Below are 24,109 nucleotides of genomic sequence, written 5' to 3'. Positions count from 1 at the left end.
TTGTACCTAAGACAACACCATAATGTGAATCTTTCTTTGTACATGTGACATTAAAGGTAATTCAGTTCAGCTGGCAGAGGAAATAGCAGTGCTTGGATACAGTGTGTGTAGGAATGGACAGATGTACGTTAGACAGAATGGGTGTGTGTCCATGCAACCTTTCCAATGTTTAAGTGCCTCCATGAAGTTATTGTTGCTTTGTTTCAGTATTAAATCTTGTGCAGTGTGCAAATATCTGAACAGGCTGATTTTAAAAAGACCTACTGTACTGCATTGATCAGCTACAATATTGAGTCCAATTCTGGGCATCACACTTGGTGCAGGATCTAACAGCCTTGGAGAGGGTGCAGATGAGATTTCACAGAATTGGTACACCAATATCATTTATTGTACCCGTTGCTCCCGATGCGGTCTCCTCTACATTGGGGAGACAGGATGCTCCCAGCAGAACGCTCTGGGACACCCACACCAATCAACCGCACCGCCCTGTGGCCTGACATTTCAACTCCCCCTCCCACTCAGCCGAGGACATGGAGGTCTTGTGCCTCCTTCACCGCCGCTCCCTCATCATCATCTGATGCCTGGAGGAAGAACGCCTCATCTTCCGCCTCAGAACACTTCAACCCAGGGATCAGTGTGGACTTCACCAATTTCCTCATTTCCCCTTCCCCACCTCACCCCAGTTCCAAACTTCCAGCTCGGCACTGTCCCCATGACCTGTCCTACCGCCTATCTTCTTTTCCACCTATCCACTCCACCCTCCTCCCTGACCTATCACCTTCATCCCCACCCCCACTCACCTATTGTACCCTATGCTACTTTCTCCCCACCCCCACCCTCCTCTCATTTATCTCTCCACCCTTCAGGCACTCTGCCTGTATTCCTGATGAAGGGCTTTTGCCCGAAACCTTGGATTTTCCTGCTCCTCGGATGCTGCCTGAACTGCTGTGCTCTTCCAGCACCACTTTACTCCAGAATCTGGTTTCCAGCATCTGTAGTCACTGTTTTTACCACACAGCGGGTGGCCATTCTCCCCATCCTGCCTGCGTTGTATCTACAGATGAGTGATTCACTTCATACCAATCACCTGCCTGCTCCCCATAACCCTGCTCATTGCCTAATTTTCAAATCACAGTCCAGTTCCCTTTTGAATGCCTCAATTCAAGCAGCCTCCACCACACTCTCATAGAATCCTTGCAGTGTGGAAACAGGTCACACTGACCCTCTGAAGAGCATCCCACCCAGACCCACTACCCTCCTGCCCCATCCATATAACCCTGCATTTCCCATGGCCAATCCACCTAACCTGCACTTTCCTGAACAATATGGGTAAGTTAGCCTAACCAATCCACCTAACCTGCAGATGTTTGAACTGCAGGAGGAAACGAGTATTTGGAGGAAACCCACGCAGACACAAGGAGAATGTGCAAACTCCACACAGACAGTTACCCGAAGCTGGAATCGAACCCAGCTCCCTGGTATTGTGAGGCAGCAGTGCTAACCACTGAGTCACCGTGCTGCTCTCTTGGAAAGTGCATTCCACACCTTAATCACTGTGTGAAAATGTGTTTGTTTCATGTCATTTTTGTTTCTATTGCAAATTATTTTAAATCCATGCCCTCTCATTTTTGACCCTTCTGAGTGGGAACAGTCTCTCCCATCTATTCTATCCAGGCCTCTCATGATTTTGAAAAGGTCCAACAAATCAACTTTTGTCTTTTTTCCAAAGAAAACAGTCCTAGCCCCTCTATCTTCATAATTGAAATTCCTCATTTCAGGGATCAGTGTTGTAAATTTCTTCTGCTCTCTCTGCAATGCCTTCAGGTCCTTCCTAAAGTGCAGGGCCCAGAATTGTACAAACCCTCCAGTTGAGCATCAACTGCTGACTTCCACAAGTTAAACATGACCTTTCTTGTACGTTATGCCTTTATTAATAAATCCTAGTGCATTACATGCATTTTCAGTCGCATTCTCAACCTATCCTTCCACTTTCAGTGGCATATGATTATTTATAGTCCGGTCCCTTTCCTCCTGCACTTCCTTTAGATTGACATCATCACTGGAGTTGTTCCCAGAGTTACAGAATACTGTGAGGCCTTGATAACATGGAGATGATGTTTCCACTCGTAGCGGAGTCTAGGATGTGAAGGCACGACCTCAGAGTGAAAGGACAACCCTTTAGAACTGAGATGAGGAGGACTTTCTTCAACCAGAGTGTGGTTCTCTCGCATTGCAGAAATAAATGAAAGTTTAGAATAAAGGTCTTCCAACCCAGACCAGCCTCCAGTTTGGTTTCCAACCCAGACCAGCCTCTCAGCCTTGGCTTGAGACAGTGCCAGGCTTCACCTTGAGGTTCATGAGGCTGGGTGATCACAGTGGAATTGCCTCAAGACCAGGAGACCACACTGGGCTGAGAGACTGCCTGGCTGGGCTGGGCTGAGAGACTAGTCACATTGGGCTGAGAGACAAGCATGCTGGGAGGCCACAACAGGGTATACATAATGAAGGCAGGAGAATGGGGATTGAGAAACCTATCCATCATGATCAAATAGTGGAGCAACATGATGGGCCAAATGGTCTAATGCTGCTCCTTTGTCTTGTGGCCTTAAGGAATTTGAATTGCTTAGAGTAGCTTGAGAAGGAGGATTGCTCTCTGAGAGGCAGAGAAAGTTAAAGGTGTTTAGTTTGAAAAAGGAATTAAATTTAATGGTGATATTGACATTTATATGGTGTTTTACTCAACTTAGCAAGAAGCCCATGGTGGCCAAATCGGTAACCAGAGAACTTGGATTCAAGAAAATTGACCAAAGAACTAGATTAGTCTTTGTTTCACAGTGAGTTTAATGATGGGGAACACATTGACTTTGCTTTCCAAATGATACCTTTCAAAAGGCAGTTTGTTTAATTGACAGGGAAACATTCTGGCAAGGAAGAGTAGAAGTGGGGCTAGTTTGGAGGAAACGTTGCAGGGCTATTGATAAGCGAAGTGGGGCAAGTGGAACTAATTGGATAGCTCTTTCAAAGAGCTGTTCCTAGCATTACGGGCTGAACGGCCTAACTCTGTGGTATCCACTCTGTTCAAATTTAGCTTCCAGAGCAACTAGCTCACTTTCAAAACAGATGAACCAAATCCCAGTTTTTATTAAATTACACTGAGTGTGTATAGAAATATTAAGCTGTAATGAGCTGCCAGCAGACTGCATTGTGTGTTGGGGAATACTGTGAGTAGGAGGGATGAAGAGAAAGATTCACAGAATGCAGGATGCACAGACCAGTGCAGTTTGAATTTAAATCCAAACATTCTTATTTAATTAGAATGTATCTCTTGTCTAATAACAGCAAATAAGTTTGATAACATCTCTTTAACATATTGCATATTGGCACTGATAAGTAACCCCCAGTGCAGTCGAATAAATCAGTCAGGCGTAGCACACGTGTTATCTCCTGATAGAATTTTCTGATTTGAAAAAAAAGACTTCTAATCAACAGATCTTTTAAACTGTGCGAGCCTGCAATAATATTGGTTCTGTCACTTCTAGGAGATTGTGATATTTTAACATTGTGTATTGCTTTTGATATTGTCCACAGTTCTGCATGTTATGCTCAGCAGGATACCATTTATTCTGTTGCCATCATTCAGAGAAGACGAGTCAGCAGTGGCTTGCTCTCGATTATGCTGGTGTCTCCGTAGGAATGCTGGGATGTTATGTCCCAGGAGTCTTTTATGCCTTCTATTGTGCTGAGGTATGTATTCATTTTTGAGAATTATGCTGATGAAGTTGAAAAGGTCCTGCATAGATTTACAATAGCCTCCCAGTTAGAAAGTGGTAAACAGACCTTAAAGTGCACCGACTTCTGACCACTGTGCCTCAAGATGGATACCTGAAAAAATTCTATGCGCAATTGCTTTTAGGCTGTGTCCATCAGCAAAGTTAATTATCCTTAAAGATCAAAAACGGAGACTTGAAATTATAAATTATCTTGTCAAGTCTCTCTCAGCTTTGAGTTGAGTTGCAGTGAGGTGTGGTGGTCAGAGTGCTAGATGCAATTTGATACAAACACAGGATCCAGTGCAAGTGTGAACGCAATTTATAGCAAGCAGTGAGATTTGACACATGATTAGTAATAGACAGAAACTGGCAATATTCCTGCTCCCCATGACTTGCACAAACCCATCAGGCATGTCTACCCAATTCTGACAAGAGCATATCTGAGCTGTTCAGTAGAACACCTCCAATTTTGGTATTGTTGAATCTTTCAGTTCTGGGTGACTGAACATGAAACCATTTGATAACCAAGGCAAAAAAAAATTACTCATAGAGTCATAGAGACATGCAGCACAGAAACAGACCTTTCGATCGAAATCATCCATGCTGACCAGATATCCTCAGTTAATCTAGTCCCATTTGCTCACATTTGACCCACATCTTTCTGAACCCATTCATCTCCCCATCCCTTTTAAATGCTGTAATTTTACTAGCCTCCACCACTTCCTCTGACAGCTCATTCCATACCCGCACCACCCTCTGCGTGAAACAGTTGTCCCTTAAGTGCCTTTCCAATCTTTTCCCCCCTCACCCTAAACCCTTGAGTCTGGACCCCCCCTCTAAAGAACCTACAGAAAGGCAATGGTGTAATGGTGATGCCACTGGTCTGGTGATCCTGAACCCAGATGGACATTTGGGAGCAGTGGCACAGTGATAGTGTCCCTGCTCCTGGGCCAGAGGGGCCTGAGTTCAATTCCCACCTGCTCCAGAGCTATGTAAAAACATTGCTGAACAGGTTGATTAGAAAAATAGGTTACGTACAAAAAAAAACAATAGTCTTGCACACATCAGAACGCTTAAGAGTGCTTTCTGGGGAAGGTGGACATTTGAGCAGGACTGAAGAGTGAGGTAATTGCAGGATGCACATCAACTGAAGAATATTTTCGAACTTTGCCTAAATTCTGCCTGATGACTTCAGTGAACGAATCCAGTTCAGGTGGTGTTCCATGCCCAAGGGTGTGGAATTATTGGTCAAAAATCTGACCTGGAGAAATGTGCTCTGATCTGAGTCAGGTTAATCATCAAATTGTTAAAATATATCATCGCTCAAAAGTGACAGAATTACTTCAAAGTGTAGAGTCACAGTTTATAGGAACAGGAGTAGGCCATAAGGCCCCTCGAGCCTGTTCTGCCATATGATAAGATCATGGCTGATCTGTGGCCTCACTCCATACACCAGTCTTTGATTGTAATACCTTTATTTTAATCTGTGATAGATAAATTATGGCTAAACAGCCACTGCCAGTTGTGGAAGAGAGTCTGCTAACCTTTATGTGTCGAAGTGCTTCCTAACATCTCTCCTCAACGGTCTGGCCTTAATTCTCAGACCACCCCACCAGTTCTAAAATCCTCAACCAGCGGAAATAGTTTATCTTTATTTACTCTGTCTTTTCCTGTTAATATCTTTGATCAGATCATCCCTTAACCTGCTAACTTCTGGAGGAAAACAGGCCTAATTTGTATAATCTGTCCTCATTACATAGCTCCCTGAAATCCAGGTGGTCTTCTTGTAAAACTAAATGTTACTTCCTCCAAGGCCAATATATCCTTCCTCAGGTCTAACCAGGGTTTTGTATAACTGCAGCATAACTTGCATTCCAGTCTTCTAGATACAAAGGCTGGTGTTCTATTAATTTTCTTCATTATTTTCTGCACCTGTTCATGACATTTTAAGGATTTGTGCACCTGAACTTCCAAGCTGTGTTTAGTTTTTGCAACTTTTCATAAACTGGTAATGCATGCAAGGAGTTAGGAAGGTGAATAAATTACCATGTGAAAAATTGTCATCAATAAGGGCGGCACAGTGGCTCAGTGGTTAGCACTGCTGCCTCACAGCGCCATGGACCCAGATGCGATTCCGAGCCTTGGATAGCTGTGTGGAGTCTGCATATTCTCCCCGTGTCTGTGTGGGTTTCCTCTGGGTGCTCCGGTTTCCTCCCACAGTCCAAAGATGTGCAGTGTAAGGTGAGTTGGCCATGCTAAATTAACCATAGTGTCTAAGGATTTGCAGTTTAAGCATTGATTGGCCATGCTAAATTGCCCAAAGTGTCCTGGGTATGTGCAGGTTAGGTGGATGAGCCACAGGAAAAGCAGGGTTACAAGGATAAGGTGGGGGATGGTTCTGGGTGAATGCTCTTTGGAGGGTGGACTCAATGGGCCGAATGGCCTGCTTCCACACTGTAGGGATTCTGTGGTAAATGGCATAATTTAAATGAATGGAAAAGCACCTAGTTGTTAAGTGTTTAATAATTTTGTTTTTATTTCTTCTGGACACAGTATTGGAGACAAGTGTACCTTATAACCGTGCTGGCCATGATTTTTGTAATGTTCCTTACACAAATCCATCCACATTATGCCTCCCAGCATTGTCACAAGCTGCGCATTCTGCTGTTCTGCTTTATCGCTGCATATGGATTAATCCCCACCATTCACTGGATATTTCAGAATGGGGGAATTGGGGAACCGGTGGTTAAGGTAAGGAAGGACTGTTGTACATTTTTGTAATCCTTCAAAGTCTCTTAACCGGACGATTTTCATGGTGTAATTCTCTGTATGTTTATTTGTTGGGATTCTTGTTAAGATTATGCATCACTTGGCAGACCTGTGCAGAGATGATACAAAATTAGTCCAAGATTATTCCATCCTGCGTTGGTCCGCCTCGTAGCTAAACAGCAATTAGATTTCCGCATGAGGATTGAAACATTGAATAGTCACCGCATTAAGAGGGGTCATGTCAGCTGGTGGTGTGTGTACCAACTCTCTCTAAGAGCTAGCAATTATTCCCACTGTCTTGCCTTTTTCCATAGCCCTGCGACTACTTTCTCTTGGGTTTTTAATCCACTTCCCTTTTTGAAAGCACTGATCGATTGTGCTTTCACCACAGCCTGGAGAAGTGCTTTCTGTATCTGAACCACTCACTGTGAAAGATGCTTCTCTTGTTCTTTGCCAATTACCTGCAGCTTGATTCTTTAGCCAGTGGATCTCAGTGTCTCCCTGTTTACTCCTTCTGCCTAGGTCCAACCTCTCTATGAAATTCCCTCTTACCGCAGAATGGCTCCAACTGCCCCAACCTGTCCACGTAACTGAACACCCACATTCCTGCACCAAGAAGGTCACACGGTGGCTCAGTGGTTGGCACTGCTGCCTCACAGCGCCAGGGACCCGGGTTTGATTCCACCCTCGGGCAACTGTCAGTATGGAGTTTGCACATTCTCCCTGTGTCTGCGTGGGCTTCCTTTCACAGTCCAAAAATGTGAGGGTTAGGTGGATTGACCAATCTAAACTGCCCAGAGTGTCCAGAGATGTGTTGATTAGATGGATTGGCCTTGGGAAATGTAGGATAATTGTGTGTGTGTGTGTATGTGTGTGTGTGTGTGTGTGTGTAGGGCAGGGGGGGAGGGGGGATGGGAGGAGCTTGGTGGGGGGGGTGGTCAGGCTCTTCAAGGGTCTGTGTAGACTAGATGGGCCAAATGGATTGCTGCCAGACTCTATGGATTCTATGACCTCTAAAAACATCATATGTTCCGAAAATGAATGGCTGAGCAAGCTTGAGGGGCCGAATGGCCTACTCCTGTTCCTGTTTCCTTTGGTCTTAAGGTAAAATAAATAAGTAATGTTATAGTTTTTTAAAAATTTGTTATTATAATTTTATCTTAAAATCAAAGGGGAATCTGTTATCATGTAATATGGTCTAAATGAATGAGGGAACAGGAAGTGGATAGATTAGCGAAGGGTTAATTGGATGTGAATTGTTTGTATAAATAAGGGGGGTTAGTAATCAATGTCCCCAAGGTTTCAGTCCCACGTGCTCCAGGTGTATCATAGCATGTCTGACTGGGTGGATCCAAAAAGTAACCAGTGGAATGTGACTGATTGATTGAAATATAATTCTTGAAGACTGCTTCGATACAATTATCCTTCGGTGTAGAACAACCTCATAGAAACCCTACAGTGTGGAAACAAGCCATTTGGCCCAGCAAGTCCACACTGACTCTCCACAGAACATTCCATCCAGACCCATTCCCCTACCACATCCCTGTAACCCTGCACTTCTCATGTCCAATCCATCTAACCTGCACATTTTCAGACTGTAGGAGAACACCGGAGCACCCAGAGAAAACCCACACAGACATGGGGAGAATGTGCAAACTCCGCACAGACAGTCACTGAGGCTTGAATTGAACCTGGGTCCTTGACGCTGTGGGGCAGCAGTGCTAACCACTGAGCCACTGTGCCGCCTCTGGTCTGAACTCTGACCCAGCCCAGTGTTGTTGACTGTTAACCACTCTCTGAAAGGACCCAGCAAGAGACTCCATTCCAGGGCTGTTGGGAAATGAAATAAATGTTGGCCTTGCCAATGACCTTTCACATCCTGAGAGAGAATGAAAATATCTAACTCCTGAGTCTCCGCCCAGATCTGGATGTCAGGCAGTGTCATGTCAATCGAGAGACCAACCATTGAGACTGATAATCAATATTTCACGATCAAAATTGAGTTGACAGAGGCAATGGTGCAATGGTATTATTGCAAGACTATTAATCCAGAGACCCAAGCAACATTCTGGGGTCTTGAGTTCAAACCCTGCCATGACAGGTGGTGGAATTTGAATTCAATAAACATCTGGAATTACGAGTCTAATGATGACCATGAATCCATTATCAATTGTTGGAAAAATCCATCTGGTTCACTAATGTCCTTTCGGGAAGGAAACTGCTGTCCTTACCTGGTCTGACCTACATGTGACTCCAGACCTATAGCAATGTGGTTGACTCTTACATGCCCTCTGGGCAAGTAGGAATGAGCAATAAATGCTGACCTAGCCAGCGACGTCCTCATCCCATGAAGAAAAAAATTATCCATTATTCTTATGATCTGTAATGCTGGACTTTATATTTCTTTATTTTTCTAATTTTTTTGTTTCGAATAATTTGTTCTTAAGAATCTGTGGCCAGGTACCTTTGTACCTAGGATGCATGGTAAAGTGATGATTTGTAAGCTTCTCACTGCACTCATTGGGTACATGAGACAATAAAGCGAATTCAGTTCCATTCAATCCAATTGGTGATCAGGGAAACTGGATGACTGTACAACATATTTGAGAGTGTCTTTATCTCCATATTTTCAAAACAGTGCAGGATAATTTATACTAGTCTAAGAACTGCTGATTTTTTAAGTAGTTACAAGGTGCTGCAACCCAACAGTTGCAGTGGCTGTTACAAGGCTATCGCATTGCTACAGACAGTTTGAAGAGGCTGTCTGAGGTCACCCACGCTTCAGTGTGGTGTAGCCTCTATCCAGGTAGCATTCTGTATCTGTATCTTTTTGTCATCGTGTACACATTGGATGGCACTCCATACCACCAGTATCACTCATTTGCAAAGCAAGTGCCAAATAGACACTTGGATTTCTGGAACCCAAAAAAAAAATTTCAAGTAAAAAAACCATGCCATTTAAACAGGGTAGCTTGTTAAATTTGTCGCATATTCCTGAATTTTTTTCACGTTTTCTGAATCATCTCTTTCCTTTCTTCCTAGGTGTTTGCACCGAGAGTAGGTGTGATGTATCTACTAGCAAGTTTGGCATTTTTGTTTTATTACAGTAAAGTACCTGAGAGGTATTTTCCTGGTAAGTGTCTCTATCTCTCTCTGTCTCGATATTTTTAACCTGTACACACAGAATATATACCGTGTCATGTGTTCACTGCAAAGTCTGCATGAAAACCAGTGTTAGAGTGAAACATAATTAAGACTCATTTAAAATTTCAGAGGTACTGGGGTAAGCTTTTACTTTCAGTGTAGAGATGTGAATCCAGGATGTCTCTGTTAGGAATATGAGTGCACAATGATTTCCTAAAACATTGAAGAATGCTAATCATTAGAATCTACCACCTGAAGCATGTTGATATCCATCGGCTATCCATTTCCAGAGTAGCATAACTCCTGATCTCTATTTGGAGAAACTGGAACTGAATTTTTACGAAGTTCTGTTTGCTGACCTACCTATCCCTCCTGTCTGATCTATCACCTTTATCCTCACCTCCATCCACCTATTGCACTCTTAGCTATCTTCTCCCCAGACCCACCCCCCTCCCATTTATCCCTCCATCCCGGAGATCTCTCAGCCTCATTTCCGATGAAGGGCTCCTGCCCGAAACGTCCATTTTCCTATTCCTCGGATGCTGCCTGACCTGCTGTGCTTTTCCAGCACCGCACTAATCTTGACTCTGATCTCCAGCTTCTGCAGTCCTCACTTTCGTCTAACTGTTAGTGTTGAGTGTAGACATGAGAAAAGAGCTGGCCTAAAGCTGCTGTACCCTGAGAGGCATCAGCATCCATCTCCCTGGCTCAGGAAACCCTGGATTGAGTCATCGCCACATATGGCTTAGGTTCTGGAATTCCCTCTCTCCCACACATCACTAGCCCCTCTCTCCTCCTTTCCAACAATCTTTACAACCTACCTCTTGGACCAGCTTTTTATTGAGCTGCTCTAATACCTTCTATTGAAGCTGAATGCCAGATTTAGTTTAATACTTCTGTGAAATGTCATAGAAAAGTTTTACGGGATTAAAGGCATTTTATAAATGCAGTTTCATGCTTGTTGGCTGCACTAATCACACACAATGAAGTCATGCTGGAACATTGGTTGGCCATTGATAAAAGTGCCACATGGTAGGCTGCTCTGGAAGGTTTAGATCGCTTAGAATCTAGGCATAGCTGGCAAACACAACTGGCTTGATGGTAGGAAGCCGAGGGTAATAGTGGAAGGATGCTGGTGGGACGAGAAGCCTTTGACTTGTGGAGTGCCTCGGGGGTCAGTGCTGGGCCCATTGCTGTTTGTTATCTATATCAATGATTTGAATGAGAATGTACAAGACATGATTAGTAAGTTTGCAGATGACACTAAAAATAGGTGGTATTATGGACAACGAAGAAGGTTATCAGAAATTGGAGCAGGATCTTGATCAGCTGGGGAAGTGAGCCAAGAAATGGCAAATGGAGTTTAATATCGATAAGTATGCGGTCTTGCATTTAGGAATGTCAAATCATGGTGAATGGCAGGGTCTTAAGGGGTGTAGTGGAACAGAGGGACCTTAGAGTTCAGGTGTATGATTCTCTGAAAGTGGAGTCACAGACAGGCATAAAGAAGGCTTTTGGCACACTGGCTTTCATCATTCACTGAATAAAGAAGTTGGTAAATTATATTGCAGTTGTATAGGATGTTGGTGTGGCCGTACTTGCAATATTGTGTTCAGTTTTGGTCACCTTGCTATTGGAAGGATGTTATTAAATTGGAAAGAGAGCAGAAGAAATTGACAAGCATGTTGCCTGGACTCAATGTTCGGAGTTATAGGGAGAGGTTGGACAAGCCAGGACATTTTCTTTACAGCGTCGGAGACTGAGGGGGTATAGAAGTGTATAAGATCATGAGAGGCATGGGTAGGGTGAACACAGTCGGTCTTTTTCCCAGGGTTTGGGAATCGAGGACTAGAGGACATCAGTTTATGGTTGAAGGGCAAAGAATAAAAGGGAACCTGAGGGGCAACTTTTTTACTGAAGGTGGTACGCATGTGGAATGAGCTACCAGGGGAAGTGGTTGAGGTGGGTACATTAACATTGTAAAAGGCATTTGGACATGTACATGGATAGGAAAGGGTTGGAAGGATATGGGCTAAGCAGGGAAATTGTGTTCGCGCTGATAGACATTTTGGTCAGCATGAACCAGTTGGGCCAAAGGGCCGTCTCTGTGCTGTCGGACTTTATGACTCTAATGGTAAATTAACAGGGTTCCTTTCAGTGTAAAGGTTAAAATGAGATAATACCAGATTATAATCCAACAGGTTTATTTGGAAGTACAAGTTTTCGGAGTGCTGCTCCTTCATCAGGTAGCTAGTGGGGCAGGATCATAGGACACAGAATTTATAGTAAAAGATCATAGTGTCATACAACTGATGTGATGTATTGAACGAACCTAGATTGTTTAGAATCCCATTCTAAGTGATTAAAGACTTAACAGCAACCTAGGTTTGTTGTTGACAGAAAAGATCTAACTTGTTTTCTTCCAAGAAGGCAATAAATACTTTTTTCATAAAGTGATCTATTTATTGAAATAGGATAGGGTAATCCTTCATTCAACTCCTTGACTCCTGTGTTGTTTGGTTTAAATAACTTTGATCGCGTTCATTCATCTCCACGTAAATTTTTTGGATAAAGAATCCCTGTGTGTATAGGTGTGGCAAAATAGTGTTTAGTTACGTTATTTGTCATTACTTGTAGTCATCCCTATCCCTTCCATGATTAGATATTGAGATGCTCAAACTAACCAAAGTGTCCAATCCAGTTTAGTTTTTCCCTTTGTATCAGGACTTATTCTTAATTCCTAGAAGAAACTCACAATCCCTTGGTCACTACAATCTGCCCTTACCCAGGCCATAATCTCACACTTTCCTCATTCCTGAAGAAGGGCTCATGCCCGAAACGTCGACACTCCTGCTCCTTGGATGCTGCCTGACCTGCTGCACTTTTCCAACAACACATTTTCAGCTCTGATCTCCAGCATCTGCAGACCTCACTTTCTTCTCCATAATCTTGCAATGCTGGCCATTGGACTGGTTATTCACTATCCTCTGTTTCCCACCACTGAACAAGCTGGTTGTGCCTCTAATGGATGAATTGGTTGGAATGATTTATTGTCACTTGTATTTTATGGTGAATAATACAATTAAACTGTTGCCACAATCTGGTGCCAGTTTGAATAGCTTAAAAATAAAACGAAATGTTTTAAGGCACAGCAAGTGAATTACAGTAGAACTCCTCTGGCACAAATTAACTTGCTTAAAGTTGTTGCCAGTGTCCACAGTGCAGGCAATTAAGAATCTGAGGTTCATTCTCTGTGGGGGTCTGTACTCGTTCACTTGCCCAGATAAGTGCCACACCAGCAACACTCAAGGTTAACACCATCCTGGACAAATTGATTGGCAATACATCCACAAACATCCACTCTCTCCACACTGACAATCAGCAGCAGCAGTGTTTACCATTTCAAAGAAACGCCACAATAAATTGAACGAGACTCCTTAGACAGAACTTTCCAGATCCAAGATCTTTACTACCTAAAAGGACAAGGGCAGCAGATCCATGGGAACACCACAATCTGCAAGTTCCCCTCCAAGCTACTCAGCGTCCTGACTTGGAAATATGTTGCCGTTCCGAGCAAACTCCCGGGACTGTCTTCCTAACAGTATGTAATGTGCTCCCATGTGCTAAGGACTGCAGCAGTTTGAAAGGTGTTTGTCACCACTTGCCCAATGGGAAATAAGGCTGAGCAATAAATTCTGGCTGAACCAGTCACACCACATCCCATCTATTAATTTATAAAAATTGAGTCATTTTAAAGTTTACGATTCTAGAGAATTATTTAGGGGGTGATGCAGCATAATGGTAATTCCACTTGTATTTCACAGGTTTGTCACTTATAATGTCACTGAGGCATGAATTAAAATCCCACCATGATCACTGGGCCATGAATTAAAATCCCACCATGATCACTGGAGCATGAATTAAAATCCCACCATGACACCTGGGACATTTGAAAGCAATTAATGAAATCTAAATGAAAACCAATCTCCGTGAAATGGTCATTGAATGTGAATTTAATACCTACTTCATTCATTAATGTCCTTTAGGGAAGGAAATCTGCCATCCTTACCCGGTCATGTCTACATATGTTTACAGATCTACTGTAATGTGGTTGACTTTAACTGCCCTCTGAAATAACTGAGCAAGACACTCGAATCAAGGATAAATAGGGATAGGTAACAAATGGTGACCTTGCCATTGATGTCCACATCCCAGGGGGAAAGTAAAACTGCTGTGTACCTTCAGACAATTCCTCCAAAAAGTAAACAGCAGCATTTCTTTACTCCTTGTTAGAAAGTTTTGCGTGTGAATTTGGCAACATTACAGCAATAGTTTAGACACATTTAATCCGATACAATGTATTTTAGGGCATCAAAATGTGGTGATAAATAAAATGCAATTTGTATTTTTCTCTGTCTCTTTCTCTTGATTAGGGATGGGGAATATGTTGGTGTTGTCAGAGACATTTTGCTGATTCTTTGTTAAATTGGTCTTTCACTGCACTTTTTTTAAAAAAGGACTTGTTGATTCACAAAACCAGTCAAAGATGTTTTGCGGGCTGAAGGTACATGTTTAGGGCTGTTTCAGAATTACAGACACCCTTCCAACTCCTAGAGTCCATTTAATATTAATCTTCCTGTGTATTTTGATGGGTTCACTTGACGTGTTCCCTGGTGAAGTTAAAGCTCAGGCAGAATATGCAATGAGTCCCAATTAGTGCTCGACAAAAGCTTGCATAAAGAGGCCACATACGGATGTTGGCTAAACTCTCTTACTTTTGTATTGTCAACAGTGGAATGATTTGGAGATGCCGGTGTTGGACTGTGGTGTACAAAGTTAAAATGACACACCAGGTTATAATCCAACAGGTTTATTTGGAAGCACTAGCTTTTGGAACGTTGCTCCTTCATCAGGTGGTTGTGGTATGCAAAAGGCTCAGGAGAATATTAGATAATAGAGGTCTTCAAAATAAATCATTGAGAGGTTGATTGATCAAATGTTTCTTGCAGTGGGGGATCAGCGAAAAAGAGCATTGATCCTCAGTAGCAGTTAGGAAGGGTGGGGTGACAGAATTGTCGACTTATGGTGAGATGTTGGAGGAAAGTTTTGAAGCAGACGTGAGAAGCAGTTTGATATTTCAACTGGAGAAAAAAGCAAGACAGTGGGTACGATAAGAAAATGAGACTGGAACAAAGTTGGTACAGGCACTGAAATAATTGCATGGAGGCCAGTATCCCGTCACCAAATGACCCATCATTTACATGTGCACAGCACATAGGCTCTGACCTGCCAACTTAGGGTTAACTGGCCCAGGGATAACAACCTGAATCAGGGATCTTATGAGATCCACCTGGCCCTGAGTTCCAATCATGACAGGCACTGAGCTCCAATGTCTCCTGTGTGCTGTCGTGGTTAGCATTGCTGCCTCACAGCACTAGGGACCCGGGTTCGATTCCAGCCTCAGGCGACTGTCTGTGTGGCGTTTGTGCATTCTCCCCATGTCTGTGTGGGTTTCCTCCGGGTGCTCCGGTTTCCTTCCACAGTCTAAAGATGTGCAGATCAGTGAATTGGCCAAGCTAAATTGCCCATGGCGTTAGGTGCATTAGTCGGGGGGTCTGGGTGGGTTGCTCTTCAGAGGGTTGGTGTAGACTTGTTGGGCCAAAGGGCCTGTTTCCATGCTGTAGGGAATCTAATCTGATCATCACTTTATTGGTCTACTGATTGGATTGCAAAGTATCTATACTTCAATTTTACACTTAATATGCATTGTCACCTATTATCTGTTATTAACCAGGCCAGAGAGTTAGCACAGCCATGGCCAGGTCTGAGTGGAGATCTTTTAATTTATATTCTACTGTCCTTGCTCACTCAGTGTTTGCGCCCCAGTAAATGATGCAGTGTGGTGGAGCAGGCTTCTAGATTTTTACTCATGTCTATATGATCAGACACAGATGGACTCCTCCAATAGGAGGGTGAAAATTCAGACTTCTCATCAGAGATTCATTTGAAAAAAAAAGGACGATGTTGAATTCGTATAAAATCCAGTTTAAAGTTCATTTGTAATCTTAGCCAACCTCAGGCAGGTCAGCAGTAGAAATTCTATAATTGGTTTGATGTTGCCATGGAGTAGGTGTAACTGCGTCTAGAAGATGGGAGAGTGGTAATTTCACTGGGCTAGGACTCCAGACACTGCCAGACCTGTTCAGTTTCTCCAGCATTCTCCGCCTGTTTCAAACTTCCAGCATCTGCAGTATTTTGTTTTATTATCAGAACAGAATATTATCAGTTGAGTAATATTGTAGAATTTAGAATCGCAACCGTATTCCCTGTCATGGTGAAATATATTTATATTTGGAACTGAGAGTGATTAAATACATGTTTGGTTTTAAAAGAGGATCTGTAATGTGAAGATGGTTAGTTATTCCATCCATTTGAATTTGTGATTTGCTTTCTAATCAGAATTCTTGTTTTCTAGGTGGATACTTGAATTACTTTGGCTGTAGTCACCAGTGGTGGCATTTCTTGGTTGTATTAATGTTCTATTGGTGGCATCAGACTGCTGTCCACATAATGCATTATAGACATGAACAGCCATGTTTAAAAATAACAGAATAAATTGTTAAGTTACAAGTTTTCCAGCATTTCCTCAAGAGGACTGCTTTGCAAATAAGAACAAAAAAACAATGCAAGTAATTAATTTTTCAGTTCTACAAGTCTTCTAATCAACTGCATGATGGCCTTCTAATTTCCTTAAAAGTGAATGTGTCTCGATTATGTGCTGAAGGTTTGAAGATTGTACCGTGGTACATCCTGGTACTGTGGCGCCTATCAGTGGTTGCTCAGACATTGCATGAAGCCACCTTTCTAAGCAGCTAGGCGGATGGCTGCCTGTTTTTCTAACCCTTGGATTGAGCCAGTAACTGCTCGGTATCACAGTGTCAAGGTGCAGTCAAGGTGGTGACAACTAAATGCCTTTAACTGAAAGCAAATGCATGTATTTGTAAAATACAAACCGTATTGAATTGTTTTGAGGTGCATTATATTGCCTGCCTTGTTCATTGTTCTACATTTTGTAGAAATGAATTAAAATGTACTGTAACATGTATGCTGCAAATTTAATATAACTAGAGGACAGAAAAGCAATTGTACTGCATGCAAAGTAGCAAACTAAATGTTTACATGGTCTAACCTGTGCTGCTCCTTAATAGTAATAGTTTTCCTGACATTTAATACGTGATGATAAGCTCTATAATCACTAAATTTGGCTTTATGTTGTGAAGTAACCAATTCGTATGGAAGATAAGTGCACTGACCATTTTCAAAAGGAGATTATTTCATAATTGGTCTTGTAAAATTAATTCATTTTGTAGAAAATAAAAATGATGTGGGAGCTAAGTTTTCAGAGGAAGGAGCGGAAAGTTGCTCAACTTTTTGTTATTTTTCAAAAGGGGAAATTACATGTTAACCTTTAGTGATTGTATCCCTGCCACGTAACGTTTTATTCTAAAATATTATCTCGGACCACGTGTGTTGGTAAGTATTAGAAACTAATTTCAGGAAATGCTCAATCTGCAAGTGGGTTTATATTCCCATTCACATGAAGAGCAAATATGTAAGGAGCTCTAAAATTGTATTATGGTTGCTGTAATACTTGGGGGCAGAAATGGCTATTTGGATGCATGCTTTAATTTCTTGGAATGTATGGATACAAGTTCCAAGGGTTTTATTGAAAAGGCTGATGTAAAATAGGAATGTGGTTTATACACTTTGCTAATTCACGGTGCATTAGCTTTGCGCTAAGTCTGAATTTTCTTCAGGATTCAGTACCATAGTCAGCAGAGATCCCAAAGAGTGTCCCAATTGCACTGAATTTGTCAGCTAACGTGTTATAATTAGAAGAGTGTTTCCTATATTCAAATGTTTTACAGTTTAAATTATCCACACGATGTAAAGTGGCAAAATTAAATCTCATATACTCCAGGCAAGATTAACTTTGACTTGAAGAAAAAATTATCAATCTTTGTTCTGATACAGTATAAACATAGCCATGTTTTAGTAATACACAAGGATATATTCCCTTAGCTGTCATAAAATGTGTGCAATCTACTAAATGGATTTGGTATAAAATGCACAAATATCCAGAGATCATGGATTACAAGATAGTTGACGCCATGATAGTGAAACTGTATTATCTGAGAAATTCAGTGCAAGGAGCAACAATTAATTCACAAGACCAGACCTGCAGTAAAATTTGAGGTTTAGGTATCTTCAGTTGTGTTATACTGGTCACAAATTCTGCATGTCCATTTTGTCACTACAGTCATGAAGCTGCAATCATTTTGTTCTAAATTGTGTGGAATGCTAAATTACAGAATTTTGCTATTCGCCTTCCCTTTGAGCTGATCAGCAGCTGGTAGGTAGGTAGGTAGGTAGGTTCACAGTGCCCATTCTTACAAATAGCATGTCACCTCCACTCACTGTTATCCCAGTTTCATAGTACTTGTCTCCAAGAGCTCTGTGTTTACAAAATATCCCTCTGATGTGAAAAAAATGCTTTTGGTCCAGATAGTTTAAGATTGATGGCAACATAAAATCACATTCTATTATTGTTCATGTGGATTGGTGTTTTGTTGCAAAGCTCCTCGTGCCAAATTTGTCCAACTATTGGAGTTGGTGTATTATTGAAATATTCTGCTCGTTTCCTCCAACTTTGTTTAGCTGGAGGCAGAGCTGCTTAAATCAGTATTTGCTTATAACAAGGCAATATGTCTGTTTTTGCTATTTAAACCATTTGTCTTTTGATATTTCTTGTTTTGAAAATGTTTATAATAATGAATGTTGCATCTTCAATAAAGACTTTTGATTAAGTTGTGTTCCTTTGTCTACCACCATTCCATAATGTCTAGAAAAATCTAATGCTAAGTGACAAGCTGTATCATTACATTACATTCCAATATATTCTCAATACACACATTGCATTTTATATTTTAAGCATTAAGAAAAGAATCTAGTTGTCAAAGAGAATGGTTGTATTGTTAAGTCATAATCATAGATAAAGCAGTGACTTACTTTACAATATACAATGGTATCAATGTAAGCTTCTAATGAAATATTTGTCTCTATTATACACGGCCAAAGGCATTAGTCCCTGTATTGGGTTCCAATGCAGGATGGGACATCTTCACTGCAGGCTTATCATAAATGACTAAAAACACTATCTACAATCTTCTACCAGTTTTGTGCTGCATCAGGAAGTAGTTCAACAGGAAATAAGTTCGGACGTTTTTGCTACATGAACAAAAACGTTTTGACTTCAGTCTTATGAAAAATACAAACTGAATCCAAAACTCCACAGTACTGCATTGTTGAATACAACAGGGAATGAATAGATTAACATTTTGTTCTGGGTCAACACAAATAAGATATTTAACAGTAAAGCTGAAACAAAGTTATGGATTCCATTTTGTAGTGTATTAAATTACATTATTTTGCATTTTCAACTTGACATTTTTCAGAAACTCTAAAGGCAGCATAACATCTGGCCAACAGCCACACAGTGATTACTTAAAAATTAGCAATTGTGATTATCGACTTAGAATGTCAGCATTTGTCCTGATTTTACGACAGCGTAATAATTGTCAGGAGCAGCGGAATATGATTATGCTGGGACATTGCATATTGAGAAAAATGTGTTCAAGATGCAAAACAAGTTGTTTTTGTTTGTTAACAAACTAGATTTTACCCAACAAAGAACATTACAATAAATTACATCATGGCATTATTTAATTTTGGTTGATTATTGATTTTAAAGGCTGGAAACATTACGTGAAAGGGGAAAACAGCCCAAGTCAATGGGAAAGAAGAGATTGACACAAGGTACGAACATCCCCACAGGAAGTAAGGAAAGTGAACAAAACTTAGAGTTCACTAAATAAGTAAGTAAGGAAATTAAGACCAAATTGAGACAGCCTTATTTCACATTTTCTTCTGATTTTACTAAAGCATAGTAATGCCAGGAATGTAAAAGGAAGTAAGAAAATATGTGGAGTTTGGAAAAAGGATTATGAGAGACTGGGAAAAAAAAAACAATGTAGATATCCAGGATAGTTATAATGGGAATAAAAGACTAAAATAAAAATTATTACTAACTACTCCTCCATCTTCTTCTTCTCAAGTCCTTGAGTATTTTTAATCGCTGCCCAAATCCACATCTGACTCTCTGATCAAGTATCTGGCTGACTGAATGCCAAAACTGCTTTTAACAAAGTCACCCTTCTCTCTCATTGGCACAGCACTCTTTCCAAATGTACCCATTTCCATTTTCAACTCGTTTTGTCGGATTCCATTCTTTTCTATCTAATGGTAATCAGTCAGTCTTCTTACTTTCAGTAATCTCTGATGTACCCCAAGGATTTATCCTTGCTCCTTCACCGGTACTATTTCTCATATACATGATAGACCTGCCCTTGGTGACATTACGTACAAATAGAATGATTTCCCCATATACGTTTAATGCCAACCTCAACACTTCCCTTGACCCTTTCATTTTCTCCAGTCAGAGTTTAATGATATTACTTGAGCAATATACTCCAACTGAATATTAGAGTCCTATATGTACAGCACAGAATTCAATCCAGATATTATAATCTAGTCCCACTTGCCAGCATTTATGTCATATCCCTCTAAATCCTTACTATTCCCATACTCATCCAGATGCCTTTTAAATGATGTCACTGTACCAGCCTCCACCACCTCTAGCAGTTCCACACACCCACCGTGTGTGTGAAAATGTTGCCCCTTATGTTTCTTTAAATCTTTCTCTCTCACCTTAAACCTCTGCCCTCTAGTTTTGGACTCCCTTACCATGGGGAAAATACCTTGACTATTCACCCTATCCATGCCCTCATGATTTTATAAACCTGTATAAGGTCACCCCTCCACCTCTGACATTCTAAGGAAAGTAGCCCCAGTCTATTCAGCCTCTCCCTATAGCTCAAACCCTGACAACATCCTTGCAAATCTTTTCTGAACCCTTTCAAGTTTCACAACTTTCCTATTATGAAGGAGACAAACACTAAACACAGTAATAAGTTGTCTTTGATTCCCATGCCTGGCCACCAATTCCATCCCTGTCCTTGAGAAATGTTTGAAGCAGAACTTAAATGTTTGGAAATTTTTGGTAATATTTCAGCCTAAGGTGAACATCATACCACAGATTCAAACACATCACCGAGATCACCTTATTCCACTTTGCCAGAAATAACAGTTTGCCAACCCTGAAGCTGATTATGTATTGTTTCCTTACTCTCGCATTCCACTGTCCAGAAGCTTAGCTCTCCCAAATTCTGCTACCCATATCCCAACTCGCACCAAATTGCATTTATCCATAACTCTGCTTACTGACCTAGGTAAGCTTCCAGTTAAACAACTGCTCCATTGTTAACCACACCCTCATTTTCAAATTTCTCCATACCCTCACTCCTCCCTGCGCTTAATCTCAGTCAGCCTGCAAAATATGGCTCTGTAATTCTAGCCTCTCAAAGCATCCACAGTTCTAACCTTTCCACAATTGGCAATCATGACTTGGCTAGCAAGCCCTTGAACTGTGAAATATCCTCCCTAAACTATTCCATCTTTCATAGATCCTTTAAGGTACTTCTTTAAAAATTATCTCTGTGATCCTCTGTTTATGCAGGACAGTGGATGGAAGGCTGGCCAACAGAACATTATAAGCACATGCAGAGATTTTGGGAGAATGGATAAAGTATGGCAGAGATAGAGGTGGGAACAAGTGATCTTTCTGAGGAAGTAACTTAAGACTTTTTAAGATAAAAAAATCACATTTGCAGAAGTTGGAGATGTGGTGGAAAGAATTTGAAGATCACCTTTAAAAAAACAAAGGGAAAGATTAACGCTTTTATGAAATACCTTACTTGCAAGTATGCTCAAAATGGACTCTCAGAATTTGCACAAGGGAAGTAAATAAGTTTATAAATTGAGCATATGGGAGCCAATGCAGAGAAATATGCCCAAGTCGTTAGCATCAATGGAATAGGTTAAAGTGTCTTTCTGACCATGAAATCAGCAATACTGACATTTCTCCATTCCTATTGCACAGATTTATTGTAATTAAATAGTAAATAAATATAAATGTAACCTGGACAGTGACAGTGAAGTCTTCACACTCTTTTCATGCTCTTCACAAAATCTGTTCAATTACTTGTAGGCACAAATTTCCCAGAATGTTTTCCACAAAGCAAGCCTACAAAAAACATCTCAGTGATGGATACCAGTTTATACAGTTTACTTTGAGGCACTTGTTTCAGTATTTGCACGTACCTTCCCTGGGAATGGTGCAGCAGAAAATGGGTCATCTGTGTTCATATTTTGGGAAGAATCTGGACATGTCGGCTGCTCCATATCAACAATCCCATCTGAATGTACCTGTCCTAAATCTCTCAAAGCCTGATTTTGGTAACTTCTATTTCCTTTATTATTACAGTCTAAACGTTCAAAATAGCAATCTTGCCTAAAAGGATTTAATACAGAATGGTCATGCGAAAATAATTCAGGTTTCTGCGACTTTAAAAGATTAGTGGCTTCTAAAGGTTCATCCAGCACTAGCTCTTGCTGTTCCCCATTTAGTACATCTTTTTGTCCCATATTTCGGGTCTTGTATGTCATTCCTTCTCCAGGTGAATGCACATGTTCCTCTACAGCATTTGTACTTGCACTCAATATGACATGGCATGTTTCTACAGAGGAACTTCCAGGTTTACCAGGAATTTGTTCAAATGGAAGATGACCAAATGCATCTGCTTGCACTGAAGAAACAGATTGTGAGCATGTGCCAAGGCCTGTTGACAGTGTTTTGCTCTTGAATGGTGCATTTATGAAAATCTGGGATTCGTCTTCACCAATTTTGTCATTCTTAGGTACAAATGGTGCTTTTTTAAATACATCTACATCCTCACCAGTCATACTCTGAACATCTGAACACAAATCATCAGGTGTAAAAGATAGTGTATTAGTTTCTAAACCACCCAGTATAAAATCGTTTAGGTCTTCATTATCGTGGATGTTGGAAGGAGAATGTAGAAGGCCTATTTTACATAGCTCGCGGTCAGCTTTTGTAGAAGTATGGTAGGCAGTATACTCCTCTTCATCCTCAGATTGGTCACGAAGGTTCTGAAAACAATTCCTACTTAATTCCGTGTTAGAATCTAATTTTGAATCTGAAAGAATAAGTGTAGAACTCTCCACATCTTCCAGCTTGTTTATCGTTTCATCACTTTTACCTTCCTCATCACCGCTGTGTAAAGTTCCTGTAGAGGGGGTGAGATCACGAGAGTGTTCCTCTGTTATTGGTCCCGATAAACAACGTCCTATAAAATGCACCATGTCTCCACAAGTCAGTTCTATTCCATCCTCTGACGTGCATCCCACAACAGCAGGCAGGGTGCTGTGCTTTATCAGATTCACAGACATAACATTTTCACAGCCTGAAACATAACCATAGAATTGGAAATTGGGAGATGGGCATTTGATAGATTGAAGGAGTTGCACATAATAAACTCAGGTCTCAGCAAGATAGATTTACTACAATCTATATGCAGCTTCTGCTCACTAATGAAAATGGAGCTGTAGTGTTCCCAAGGAATACAAAACACAATTTTTCACATTAATTGCAGTTTATTTAAGAAGATTTTGAATGAATTTAAGAGTCTATGATTCTCAAAACTCAATTTATTCACATGAATAAAGGCTACCCAAATGTGACAGAAAACGTGTGATGTAACTACATTTTAAAACAATCCAAGTTGATGATTTCACTCCACCCACGTGAAATGCCTATCGCTTCATTGAGGCAAGAGTGCACATTAAACTATCCACTCATTACTTACAAAATCTAAAAAAAAGACTGGCTCTTCCCAAGACGAACAAAGATTTGATTCACTGATTTTAAAAAAACAAAGCTCAAAAGGAGGTCTCATGCATGCAAAATAAAACTGAAAGAACTGCAGATGCTGTAAATCAGAAACAATAACAGAAATTGCTGAAAAAGTTCAGCAGGTCTGACAGCATTCGTGGAGAGAAATCAGTTAACATTTTGAGTCCAGAGACTCTTCTTCAGAACTCCTATTCTGAGGAAGGGTCACTGGAACTGAAATGTTAACTCTAATTTCTCTCCACAAATGCTGAACTTTTCAGGCAATTTCTGTTTTTGTTTCTCATTCATACAATTTTTTTTTCAACCAAGCTGCTTGTCTAACTGATTTTTTTTAAAAAAAACTTTATTAAGAGTGGGTTTCTTTCGGGTGTTCCGGTTTCCTCCTACAGTCCAGAGATGTGCGGTTAAATGGATCAGAGTCGAAAGGTGTGGTGCTGGAAAAGCACAGCCAGTCAGGCAGCATCTGAGGAGCAGG

General features: G+C 41.0%; 1 protein-coding gene across 7 annotated transcripts in view; it reads left to right on the top strand.

Annotated features, from left to right (window-relative positions):
* Positions 1-18,550, top strand: part of LOC132834917 (progestin and adipoQ receptor family member 3-like) — a 42,786-nt gene extending 24,236 nt beyond the window's left edge. For 3 of the 7 annotated variants that reach the window (XM_060854050.1, XM_060854052.1, XM_060854049.1), the window contains 4 exons: positions 3,589-3,744; positions 6,324-6,521; positions 9,582-9,672; positions 16,159-16,521. In XM_060854050.1, coding sequence (XP_060710033.1) covers positions 3,589-3,744; positions 6,324-6,521; positions 9,582-9,672; positions 16,159-16,298 — 585 coding nt within the window. In that variant the 3' untranslated portion in view covers positions 16,299-16,521. Of the gene's footprint in view, positions 1-3,588; positions 3,745-6,323; positions 6,522-9,581; positions 9,673-13,729; positions 13,854-16,158 lie in introns of those variants that run through there. The other 4 variants (XM_060854051.1, XM_060854054.1, XM_060854053.1 and 1 more) reach the window with 4 other exon arrangements.
* The last annotated feature ends 5,559 nt before the right edge of the window (positions 18,551-24,109 follow it).

Source organism: Hemiscyllium ocellatum, chromosome 43 (genome assembly GCF_020745735.1).
Source record: "Hemiscyllium ocellatum isolate sHemOce1 chromosome 43, sHemOce1.pat.X.cur, whole genome shotgun sequence".
NCBI lineage: Eukaryota > Metazoa > Chordata > Chondrichthyes > Orectolobiformes > Hemiscylliidae > Hemiscyllium > Hemiscyllium ocellatum.
This window is presented reverse-complemented; position numbering and strand designations above follow the sequence as displayed.